The following is a 12,517-nucleotide window of genomic DNA, read 5'->3' on the forward strand; positions in this document are numbered from 1 at the left end:
TTTTGGAGTGGAGGTCTTACATTGCCTGTTGCAGTATTTACGTAGAAGGAATGTGTAAGAGATGCGCGAGGGACACAGAGTGTCAATATTGTTGACAGCGCCTCCGCCAGTTGCAACTAATTTGCACTTGGTATCATGTGTTAGTCTAAGCCTAGACTCTAAGGTAGTTGCATTGTCGAGCTCTTATACGGGGGAAACGATGCACAATGCACACATGCCAGAGCATTGCTTTTGTGCTTTTCCTCGAGCTGCTTCTTCTGTTGGCTTTCTTGGAAACCCGATTGGTTCTCAGTGCTTTCTAATTTTAGCCCCTCGAGAACCAATCATCAACATCAACACAAAAGCTGCATGCAGAACGCACAATAAACAGCTGAGAAGCTTTCAGTAGGATCGTAACCACTAGTATTCGGAAATGGGGTACGTAGCACTCATCGCAGGTGGGTTCGCGACATGCATGTAGGCATGCCATCAACTAGAGATTCCACTTTCAGCCAGTGAATGAAGGGCATCCTGCAAGGTTTCTTGTCTTGTGATATAAGCGGAAGAAATATTAGGTCATGGATGCATGAAGATCGAAGTAGGTTGCATGTAGAGCACCTGCAAACCAAGCAGTTCAAGGCAGCAGAGCTGTGAAATGCAGCGTCGTGTACTATCTCTGCTTATTGAAGATTAAATTGCAATACTTTTATTTCGTTTTGCAATATTTGGCTTAGCTTGGGATCCATTGGCGACTCTCAGGTCCACACAACGGCATCCCGGCATTGAAGAGTTTAGGTTGTAGCTAAGAGTGCAACTTGTTTTATGATAACGTTTTATTTTGATCTTCGCGATCATTTCAACACAATGTTATCAATCGACAATCAACCAGTTGGCAATCATGTGCTGCGACTTTCTGAACAGCTTCACTTCTCCCTGGTAGCTCAGAGCCTTCACCCTCGAATGCGCAGGCGTGACCGGAGTGACTGGCCGAAATTTGGCCTTGCATCTACAGAACTGCGACAGATGGGATGCAGTGTATGGCGGGTCCAGGCGGCCATGTGGCTTGGGAGGCAAGGTCTGCCTTTCCCACTCCCTGCACACACCTTTCTAAGCTTCCCCAGAGACCCAGCGATCCACTGACTCTGTGTCTGGTCCATGCAATCGTCATCATAATGCCATGCTTGAATGTAAGGTGCGTCAGGCGCACATTTCACGCCAGCCAAAGGAAGATCAGTCAGCTCTGCACTCTCCAGGTGAAGGACCTGCGCATGGACCTGGACAACAAGACAAGCCTCGTGGACACTCTCAAGGGGGCTCAGGACGTGACGCACCTCTTTTTCTGCGCGTACCGGCCCACCGAGAGTGCAGCCACGGATGTCACCACGAACTTTGGCATGTTCAAGAACGTCATCGAGGCTGGTGAGGGGGCTGGCCTCAAGCTGAAGCACGTGTCCTTCCTGTCCGGCACCAAGTGGTACGGTGAGTGCCGCGCCCTTTGACCTCACAAAGCCGCAAGACCCCAGCTAATCTGCAAGTGTACAGTATGAATTCTTTGGGCTTGACTGATATCTGCGTTCTAGCAAAATGAGCAGGGCTTCCAACTCTGCGCAGATCTGCGCATGCAGCATCCGAGATATGCAGGCCGCAGAAGGTTCCTTGTGCCAGTGTGGTTCAGATTTCAAATTTATAGTCTTGCAACTCATGCATGCTGCAGTGCTGAGTGCTGTGCCAGACCTGGCACCCTGTCACACTTCCACAACAAAATGATGATGGAGTGTGACCCACTTGTTGACCCTAATAACCCCACTGCATAGATCCCTGTTGACAGGTTCAAGTGTTTGCCAATACAGGCGTGCACATCGGCCCGGTAAAGACCCCTAGCAGGGAGGACGACCCGCGCGCAATGTCCCCCAACTTCTACTATGATATGGAGGACTACTGCATCGCGCGCGTGACTAAGGGCGCTGACTGGACGTGGTCGTCTGTGCGGCCCAACCCGGTGTGCGGCTTCAGCACTGGCAGCGCCATGAACCTGACCATGACCATCGCCGTCTACGCCAGCATCTGCAAGGAACTCGGCCTGCCCTTCAGGTGCCGCAGCCATGATGTGCCAGCAATTTTGAATTTTCTGTGATCAAGGACCCTGTGAACGCTCAAAGCATTCAATTCAAGAAACTGCATCACACGGCTCAAACTGTTGCCACTTGGACGAAACTAGCTCTGCTGAGAATGCTGCATTGTGATGCTTTATCAGGTTGTCACAGCCTGCATGATGTCCTCATGGAAAGAACCTTAAAGGACAAGAAAGGAAGTGCTGGTATGCTGCAGCACACTCTGTCTATCGTGGTGCAGCTTAGGAGATGGATTGTCTTTGTTTGGATAGAGCAAGCCGTCTGATCTTCTTACAGGCAATGCAAACGAGGAGTTCTTGTCCAGCAGTCTTTCAGACAGTGATACGTGGCTGGCGCAGGTTCCCTGGCTCGCCGCAGGCATACAATGTGCTGCTGGAGGTTGTGGACGCAGATTTGCTGGCGTGCAGCATGGAGTACATATCCACGCAGCCCCACGCCGGCAACACATCCTACAACGTCTCCAACGGCGATGTCTTCCGCTGGTCCGAGGTGGGCTGCCTTCACCGCTCAGCTTCCTCTATGCTTGGCTCCACATGTCCGCAAAATCATTGGGTGTCCCGAGCCAGGCCTGCCTTTGCACACTTGATGCTCATTTCTGTGATAAGTTGCTCTTGTCAGACTCTCCTGAGGGTCCAGTGGATCACACATGTAGCAGGAGATTGCATGAAAAGGTCCCTGTATTCACAGGTTCAGGCAAGGCTGATTGATGTTGCATATGGACAGCATGCATGTCTAAAGTGGTTGGTCTAATTTAAAGCTGTGCAAGCAGGTGTGGCCCAAGCTGGCGGCTTTCTTTGAGCTGCCTCTCGCAGAGCCCCAGAAGTTCAGCATGACCACCATGCTGGCCTACCATGTGCGCTGCCTTTCCTTCAACTCTGCAACAGCTTTCCTGGATATTGATGTGCTTGTGGAACTTTCCCTCCAACATTCTATCAGCATGTTCACGTCATGCAATGTGCACTTCTGCTCCCATGATGAGGATCATCCTGATCATTTCAATTATACAGGGCTGACAACCACAGGCATGTGCATGCAGGAATGTGTGTGGCAGAAGCTTGTGGAGAAGCACGGCCTGTCCAAGGAGGTGGCCTCATACAAGGATGTGGCAACCTGGGGCTTTGGGGATTGGGTATTCGGCCAAGAGAAGGACTGGTTCAGTGATGTCAACAAGCTCAGGCGCACAGGCTTCCAGGAACAGAACCTGGACAGCGCAGAAATGTTCCTGCGCCAATTCAAGGAGCTCAGGGCAGCCAAGCTCATCCCTTGAAGGCAATCTAATCGTTCATAGATTCACAGGAAGTATTTGAGGGTTTCGGTGCATGGAAGGAGATGAGGTGTTCAAGAGAATGGCTGTTCCAAGCTGGAGAGAACAAATTTTGCTCAAGTCCAACCCCAGAAGTACACGTGCTGTTCATGTGTGCTAAACAAATGATCCCTTTCAATGTGTACAGAATAATGACTGCCCAGCATTCAACGAGGGCAGGATGTACCTCTTGTACAATTCGCTATTACCTTCTCTCTGCAGGGTGTTACTGTATGGTGTTTGCGGATCCTGAATGCTTTCGAGACGATTCCAAAATGGGACTCCCTCAATTCCTTTGCAGAAGTGCACTGCATGCATGCGCAGAAATTTGGCATATCGACGATGGTGCTTATGGGCCTTAATTGACCTTTAAAGGGTATGAGTGTGCATTACTCAATACTCAAACAGGTGCCTTATAGGCAATTACTTGTAAAGAAGTCCGTGAGCATGAGGAAGCTGATGACTTATTCGTGATTGGGAGCATGCTGATGCATCATGGACACCACTACCAGAGTATGGACATCATGCATGCAGATGTATATGCAACAAAATGCAATCAGCTGCGCTTGTGACATTCCTCAGTCACAAGAGCTATAAATTATGTCACTGTCTTTACGACACTGCTGAGCAGCACACACTTCAGCTTGCAGCTGCAGAACAAACATCGATCAAATAAGTTGCAGACACCTAGCATTCCAATCACAGCACACGACAATGCGTGCACACATTCCACCATGCATGCACATTGGTCAGTGCAGACATGTCATGTCTGGCCATCATCATTTTGTCACAGCATGAGACAGCGTCTCTTGCGCATCAGTCCAGTAGGCTATCGGCGCATGCCACGGCCGCGGCCGCGCCCCCGGCCGCGCATCATTGGGTTCCCCCGGCCCCCCATAGCACCGCCACCGCTGGCATCCGGCGGCTGTGAGCGGGGGTTCCTCACTGTCTCATCCACAGAGAGCACCTGCAGCAGTGCAGCGCAGTGTTCAGATCAGGCACCAGGCCCGTTTCACAGCTTTGCACCTTTTGTCATGAAAGCAAAAGGCATATTAGCAGTGCAATGGCTCGGCAGAGCAATGTTTAAACTTCAGAGTCTGGCAATGTAAGAAGTGATGACAACTCACCAGGCAGGCTGCCTCGGCTGCGGCAGTCAAGGCATTGATCTTCACTACGGCTGGCTCCCACACGAACGATCCATACGTGTCCACCACTCCCCCTGCAGCCAAGTGATACAGCCATCCTCTCAGCTGAGCATGGTCATCATGGCAGCTGTACCAGCCGTTGTATGCACGAGGCAGTGCCAGATGTCCACACGCGCTAGAGGCACACAGACCCATGAGGGTGTCATATCCATGTACAGAGCAAGCAAAAAGGCCTTGGTTCTGCGACCTTGCAGCATCAGCGCAAGAGGCAGAGCGCGCACCTGTGTTGACGTCCACGCCGAAGTGTTTGCCGGAGCCGTCCTTGAGGGCGTGCTTCTGGCGGAGCTTGTTGAGGACATCGGTGGCGTCAAAGCCAGCATTGTCGCAGAGCTGGCGCGGGATTATCTCCAGAGCGCGCGCGAACGCGATCATGAACAGCTGCTCCCGCCCGGCTATCGTGCGCGCGTGGTCCCGCAGCCGCCTGCAGAAATCAAAGGGGTTCTACCACTCAGCAGCAGATATGACCAATGTAGCAGAGCGAAATTCCCTCTTGCTGCACTGTCTCGCTGGCATTCGCACATGCAAGAGTGTACTAGGAAGCTTGCAAAGGCTAGCAGTCATTTGTGTTGCTGAGATGCATACAGGGATCGCTGTAGGTTGCACAATTCCTGTACTGATGGAGGAGAGACAGAAAATACAAAGATGTGCATGCATCAAACTGAATAGCAGCCCTTGGACACATGTCTTACCTTACATGTCATTATCAAGCAGGTCCTCCAAGCACAGGCAAGGATGAGCAGCGAGTGTGAACATACCGGCTGATCTCCATGTCGATGGCGCCACCGCCGGCGACGACGGCTGCGTTTTTGATGGCGCGGCGCACAATCATGATGGCGTCGTGGAGGGAGCGCTCGGCCTCGTCGATGAACTGGTCGCTGCCGCCGCGCAGCACCATCGTCGCTGTCTTTGCCTTGGGGCACCCCATGAAGAGGTTGAACCGCTCCGCGCCCACCTGCCCACACCAGCCCCTTGCAGCCTCAATACTGAACCCTGCATGCCGGAGGCTTTGGGAGGGCATAAAATAATATGAGCAATTTTAATCATGGAGCACCGCCTGTCATGGACCGTGATAAACCTGCTCTAGAGTTGTCACGTGAGCTCGGTGACATCTGATGGGAGAAAATACCCAGGAATGAACATTGATCTCCATGCAATTGCAGGCCCAGCTAGCCACATTTTACTCAGGAATGTCAGGAAAGAATGCATGCATGGCATATGGTGTGTCTGGCAACCTATCACAGACAATGGTTCGGCACAGAGGAAGAGAAGAAGGTGCATGCTCCCACCTGGACTTCCTCAAACTGCTCGCAGGTGCCGAGGACGTTGGTGTCCAGGTTGTTCACTGTGGTCTGCACAGAGGCCCCGGTGGCTGAGGCCACCCTCTTCAGGTCCTCTTCTGCCACCTACAACCAATAAGCTGCTTTTATCAAACTCTCAATACCAGGCAAATCATGAGATGTGCAGAACCCGTGCATGTAATTTCTCGACCCCGCAAGACCATCTCCTCTCAACATCCCCTTCCTTTTGTTTGCAAACGACATGTTCAATGACAGCAGAAGGGTGGCAGCAAACATGCCGCACCCGGCCAGCGCAGAAGATGTCGCGGTCAGCAAAGAACTGGGTGCCCAGGTCTCCGATGGCGAGCCTGGACAGGACCACCTTGGCGCCAGAGTCGGCGCACTTCTGCAGCTTGTCGTAGATGATGTTCCATTCCGCGTCCACTATCGACTGGTACTGCGACGGGTCGCTCAGCCGGATCTGCACACACACGTCCTTGCCTTTATGCCTTGCTCATGCATGACATCAGGAAATGTGTAGTAAGCTCACATGCGCCTGCAATTGTAAGGGCCCAGCTACCGGCGCTCATGGGGCCTTTAGAAAGCTGTAGGCTGCCAGGGGCCCAGCTTTGCGCAGTTCACAAGTGCATCATGATACTGCGCAAAATGCCGTCCCCAGCAGCCCACAGCCTTGATAGCATCACCATGCTGCTCTGGGTGACTTGGACGCTGAGGACACCCTACAGACTTGTAGTCTGTAGGCATTAAGTAAGGGCGACAAAGGCCCAAAACAAGAGGCAAACATGCCCTGCAGCTCAAGAAGGCATGCATGTGTGCATGCATGCACATGACCGAGCCAGCGCTCACCTCGGCGTTCTCCTTCTCGGACTTGAGCTCCAGCTCGATGTTGAGCAGGAGGACCTTGGGGTCGGTGTACGCCTTGGGCTGCATCTCAAAGCCGGCATAGGAGAAGGTCTTCTTGAAGGCGACGCCGTCCACTAGGAAGGAGTCCCTGAGTCCGCCCCCCTGCACCTTCTTCACCCCCAGCAGCGACATGTCCAGCGTGGCAGGGTCCAGCTTGCTCACTGCATCCACCACCATCTTCGCGAAAAACTCCTTCTCGCCGCTCACCTGCGCGCACATGCCACGCCATCAATTTCAACGCCCGAATTCCCAGGGAAGCCATTTCCTGCATGTACCGCAATGCAGCCCACCAGTGCGACAACTGGCATTGGTGCATTGTACGAATAAGTACATGCCATGCAATACAATCATCTATAGATAAACATAATGCCAAGAACTTGGACCACCCATGCGCAGTGGTATGCCCATGTCAAGCAATGCATGTCCTGTCGCATGGAATGGCAGTGCAGTGGTGTTTAAGAAGACTTACCAGCTTTGAGTTGAGGGTGGTGCTGGCACACTTCTGCAGCATGTCTCTCTTCTCCTCTTCATCCTTGCCAGCGATGCTGATGGAGGAGTCCTTCACTTGCTGCACCGCCAGATTCGCCGCCGACCTAAATGCCTTGATGATCGCCTGCATATGCATGCATGCTACTGATCAGCCACATCTATGCATTGGCTCCTTGGGGGCCCCACAAAGTAGAAAATTCATGGCCTCAAGAGTCTGGTAGGAGGCAGCCAGCAGGGCACATGTACGGCCCCTTTAAATGTGGCATAGCAGGTCACATGCGAGTTTCAGCCCAAGAGAAGTGCTCACCCGCGGATGCACCCCCTCCTCTACATATGCCTTGCACTCCTTCAACAGCTCCCCTGCCAGTATCACCACTGTCGTTGTCCCATCCCCAACCTGACACCAGCAGACTTTTCAATGTTTCGCCATGTGCAGCTGCATGGGCACCCTTTCAAATGCCAATGCGACACAATGGTGAAGCGATACTCTCTGCATCTTCAAGAGACAACTACAGGCATTGCTGCCAGAATCCAGCGCACCTCTGCATCCTGTGACATGGAGATATCTGCCAGGACCTTTGCTGCTGGGTGCACGATATCCAAGAGCTTCATGATAGTTGCACCATCATTGGAGATTGTCACGGTTCCCTGAGAATATCCAGCAAACGTCACAAGAGCCGCTGGCCGAGCTCATCAAAGAGTATATCGATTCATGAAAGAATGTTCAGGAGCAAACAAAGCGCGACTCACTCTGTCATCGTGCACAAGTTTGTCCATGCCCCTAGGCCCAAGGGTTGTTCTGACAGTGTCAGTGACTGCCATGCAGGCATTGATGTTACTGATGAGCTGCGCTGTGCCTTGGCTCGTGTCTGTTCCTTCCCTCAGCAAGATGATCTGGGGTTGCTGCACAACCAGACAGGTTCTCGCATTAAGCTTCCTGACAATTGAACAAAACTATGATCTCTTCAAAATCATTTAAAATAAAATCTTAAAAACGAACAGCTTCGATAATATGCAATTGCACGAAGCAGCTGTCCTTGAGGTGATGGCTGTGATCTATCGGTCAGGGACAAAGATCCAGCCTTCCCAGAAGCCTTTCACTCTCAGGATGCAAAATTCACGCATTGTGAATATTTAAAGTTACATGCTGTCAGCACACATCAATATTCTAGCAGTGTCTGAGTTGATGCAAGTGTGATTGGACAAGATCAAGCCTTACCATCATGCCCATCGCCATCTCGGGCAAACCTTAAGTAAGGAGTAACCACTTCTTTGCTTCCCTTTTGAATGTCTATCTCTGCGTCAAGATCTCAAGCTACTCGACTCCTCTAAATGAAGCACACTAAAGTACTTGTCAAACTGAGCAAGGCGTCGCCTTCCACAGTTACTCAGCAACATCTAACATTATACTTTCTTCTCCGTGCTCTTAGATCACCTGTGTTCTGCGTATATTTCCTTTGAAAGGAGCCGTTTAGCACAGCCGTTTTGCAGGGTTTGGATTAGGGTTCCTCACACCCACCTCGATGGCGTTGCCTCCCTTCAACATTAAATTTTTAGTATGGGGAAGTTCAGAGGGGACTACTAGTATTGGTCTGCAATGCTTGTCAAATCAGAGCTGCCAGCTCTGTCTCAAGGTTTTTGCATGCGTCCGAATTGCATGCCTTTTCATTGTTTCAAGCTTGCCTTAAGGCTGATCGGCGTAAATGCCACAATCGCAATTGCGCATTTGCAATTGCTTGGTCATAACCAAGTGTGCCCATGGCATTTTGTTGTGAATCAGAGTCTTCACAGGGTACTTCTGATGATGCACTTCCATGCATAGGAGCCTACAAGACGTGCATGCTATTTTTGGTAACGTGGTTATTATAGCCTGCCCAAATCCAAGAGGCGAGATTCAGCAGACTGGCCACTTTTGTCGCAAAAGCTCTCCTATACCGCATCTCGGCACATCCTGCTAGCACCACGCCTGCATCGCCATCGCCTAGACTGTTATTTGCGAACAAGGTAAGCTGCACGCCCCGAACCCCTGTTGATGGCTCGTGCCTTTTCAGCCGATCGCGAAGGTGTATCGCTTTTGTTGCAATGCCTGTATCAAGCCTTGCAATGCTCCTTGTTCTTCTATCTAAAAATGGCAGTGTCGACCAGTCCTGTTCAGGAGCAATATCGTGAGTAGTTCGGTCGAGGGTGTCTGTCAGGGGTTCGCTTGCATGATAAGATGCATCGATGGGAGCCTCGTCTTAATACACGGCGCAGAGATGATTTTATCATGCTGGTTTAGTGAAGTTCACGTGCGGATGGCTGATCTGCAGGGTATCAGGATACTTCCATCGTTGCTACGCGGGATCATGGCTCAAGCCGGAGGATCGAAGGACTTCCCCTGGGCCGATGAGGTAATATCAGCGCCTTTCTCCTCACCACTTACTTCTACAAATTTTGAATTGATGTGCTTCTCTAAGAAGCACCTCTGATTGTATTCATGGTGAGGTACACTTCATGATATTACTCATCACTTCCATCGTAGGTCAAGAAGGAGATGGAGGAGCTGGAGAAGGCAGAGATTGGCAACCCCAAGACGCCCCTCAACAAGACTCCCTACCTGAGTGACGAGATCGTGGAGAAAATCAATGAGGGCATTGCGTGAGTCACCCCCAGACCTGCCCACAGACACCTGCCACATGTGCCATGCATGTCTACTCTGCAATGCTTCTTAAGAAGCTGAAGAAGTGGAAGCAAACATTTCTGATCGTGATGCAGGTTCAAGTACAGCGCTGCCATGATCTTCGACAGCGCTGCTGCATTCTTTGGCCGTGATAATGTGGGCCTCTGTGGCGTTGCACACTTCTTCAAGGTATGCATTCCTCTTCGACTGCCTGGAAGGGCATTTGACGGAGCACACATATGTCTGCAAAGAAGTTGGGTGTCAGCAAACCATATGCTTCTGCCCTGCCACACATGCATATGCAACCGCAATGGCCCGCTGCCGTGTTTATGCCCTGAGATCAGCGGCATGAACATGCATGCCACATGCTTACTACTTTGAAACAGTTTGTTCAGTGGTAAGCTTTGACAGATCAGTTGTGGTCGGCAGATCATTGGTGTGGGTGAGCGCGCAAATGCAATGAAGGCAGTTGAGTTCCTGAACAAGCGCGGCGCCAACGTCAAGTTCTGCTCCATCGCCGAGCCTCCCAGCGAGAGTGACTGGCACAGCAAAGGTGCCTTCCCACCCCTGCCTGCCCTCCATGCATCTTGGGCGACATGCACAAAATTGAGCTGACGTGTTGTCATGCATCACTGCTTTGCATGCAAGCCCTGAGCATTGGCTTATTGAGCTGCGCAAGCTCCTCACATGAAGACATGCAGCCTCAATTGTCAGGGTGGCTTTCTTGGAAGCTCGAGCACGTGGCATGCGGGCTGAAGAAATTGTAATGATGAATGCACACCAAGTGTAGAGTCTGGCCCTGATTGCTGATGCTGGGGTGCTGGTGTGCGCGCAGATGAATCGGACGTGTGCAAGGCATTCTGCAAGGCTCTGGCGCTGTCGAAGGTGGGCTACAACTGCGCGCACAAGCTGTACGGCGAGGCCCAGAAGAAGGGGGATGCCCACACAGTCGCCTTCCTGGAGTGCTGCATCGGCGAAGCGGTGCGGTCCTCCTGCTGCTCCTTATTGCATGATAAATCCTTGAAAAGGCGATTACTCCTGGCATGCACATGGTGCAAAAGATGCTCCGCTCATGCCACTAAACGGCGGCCTTTGCTTGCTGCTCTCACATGAGCAGGCTGTCTGTGCTGACATGCACATGGAGCAAAGGATACTCCGCTCATGCCACCACAGAGATGGCAATGCTCGAGTGATCTCTCACATGTCGTCAATAGTTGCAGTGTCAGAGTTTAATGGTGGGAGAGCATGTGCATGTACATTATGTAAGAAGCTGCTGCATGAGGATCTCACTGCGTACTGATGCACGTATGAGGGCATGCATGTCCATGAGGCTGAACGGCTAATGCAATGGGATGTCTCTGTGCAGTCCGGGAAGATGCGGTGTCTGTCCGACATGGTGTCCCACTTGAAGGCAGTGGAGAAGGACAAGCACGCCATCAAGAACTTTGACCGCGAGCTGGAGTGCAAGAACTGCGTCCTGGCCAAGGCTGCCGGCATCGAGGCAGTCATCCCCTGCAAGTAAGCATGCCTTCTCCCTGCAGTCATGCATGCTTCCTTTTCCATTTCTGTCATGAGAATTGCTGTTCATCAGCGACCTCAGCAGCGACCTGATTGCTTCCTTGATCCTCTGGAGTGCATGAGATCATCCAGCCCATGCATGCTCAGAATGCATGCATGTCCTTTGAATTGCACTTTGAGCACTATGAGAATCGCAGATTCGTCATGCAGTGCAACCATGTCTATTTACTTACACTCTGAGCTCAAGAGTGCAGTGTGTCAAATTTTATCAGAGCAGATGGTGATTCTGGGACCTGCGGTGTGCTTTGCAGGCTGCAGATTGGCTACCTGAAGCGCCTGGAGTGCACCGAGGCATTTGCCATATCCTGGAAGTTCATGGTGGAGGAGGATCTGACTGGCAAGAAGGTGGTCATCTGAGATGCAGCCGCCTCGTTGTGACATTAACAAATGCGCAGCAGTCCTGTGTTGTTGCATCTTGCATTGTTAGCCTCTGGCAGGCATTCACCAAAAGCACGCTGAATTCTGGATTGGGACACTTGCTGTTGATGTAGAGTCTCGATTTGCAGGATTAAGTAGTCGTCATGAGAGTTCAAATGCATTGTGAGCTGTGAGAGTGAGTTGTCCAATTGCTGTTGTTAAGATCAATCTGCAAACTGCCTGCACGTGGGACTGAGTGACAAAGAAAGGGAATGATCTCAATGTAAGAAGGCCTTGAAGACACTTCTTGAGATTGATCCCGCCAGAAACAATTAGTAAAGCAGCCTTTAATCTCAACTTACTTTGAAGTCTTCACCTATGTCCCAGGCAGAACCCCCAACAGGCCATGCCAGCTTTGATTGACAGACTAAATCAATGAAGGCAAGAAAAGGATGTAAAAAAATGTCCTATCCGATATTTGTCATGCATGCTATTTTTGGCAACGCTATTGCTCATGCCCTGCCCGAATCCAAGAGATCAATCTCCGGCTGGACATTTACGTTGTGCTAGACCACTTCCGCCAATAGATTCCTACGGCTCTTGCTGAAGTCCAT

General features: G+C 51.3%; 3 protein-coding genes across 3 annotated transcripts; 2 read left to right on the top strand and 1 right to left on the bottom strand.

The window, feature by feature from the left end:
• Positions 1-412: 412 nt before the first annotated feature.
• Positions 413-3,864, top strand: COCSUDRAFT_67091 (NAD(P)-binding protein; the record flags this gene model as incomplete). Its single annotated transcript, XM_005645604.1, has 7 exons — positions 413-437; positions 948-1,054; positions 1,233-1,458; positions 1,830-2,070; positions 2,450-2,600; positions 2,881-2,964; positions 3,148-3,864. 7 exons carry the CDS (start codon positions 413-415, stop codon positions 3,376-3,378), a joined length of 1,065 nt encoding a protein of 354 aa, XP_005645661.1. The 3' UTR covers positions 3,379-3,864.
• A 379-nt stretch (positions 3,865-4,243) lies between these two features.
• Positions 4,244-8,732, bottom strand: COCSUDRAFT_30283 (T-complex protein, eta subunit; the record flags this gene model as incomplete). Its single annotated transcript, XM_005645605.1, has 12 exons — positions 8,529-8,732; positions 8,060-8,212; positions 7,850-7,957; positions 7,617-7,706; positions 7,290-7,433; positions 6,764-7,027; positions 6,201-6,377; positions 5,906-6,022; positions 5,375-5,571; positions 4,841-5,040; positions 4,542-4,633; positions 4,244-4,381 (listed from the first exon to the last, which is right to left on the bottom strand). Exons 1-12 carry the CDS (start codon positions 8,544-8,546, stop codon positions 4,244-4,246), a joined length of 1,698 nt encoding a protein of 565 aa, XP_005645662.1. The 5' UTR covers positions 8,547-8,732.
• A 922-nt stretch (positions 8,733-9,654) lies between these two features.
• On the top strand, positions 9,655-11,903 carry COCSUDRAFT_57039 (ferritin-like protein; the record flags this gene model as incomplete). Its single annotated transcript, XM_005645606.1, has 7 exons — positions 9,655-9,699; positions 9,831-9,946; positions 10,064-10,157; positions 10,398-10,521; positions 10,804-10,949; positions 11,335-11,486; positions 11,798-11,903. 7 exons carry the CDS (start codon positions 9,655-9,657, stop codon positions 11,901-11,903), a joined length of 783 nt encoding a protein of 260 aa, XP_005645663.1.
• Between the last annotated feature and the right edge of the window lie 614 nt (positions 11,904-12,517).

This window comes from Coccomyxa subellipsoidea, assembly GCF_000258705.1.
Source record: "Coccomyxa subellipsoidea C-169, whole genome shotgun sequence".
NCBI classification, from domain to species: domain Eukaryota; kingdom Viridiplantae; phylum Chlorophyta; class Trebouxiophyceae; family Coccomyxaceae; genus Coccomyxa; species Coccomyxa subellipsoidea.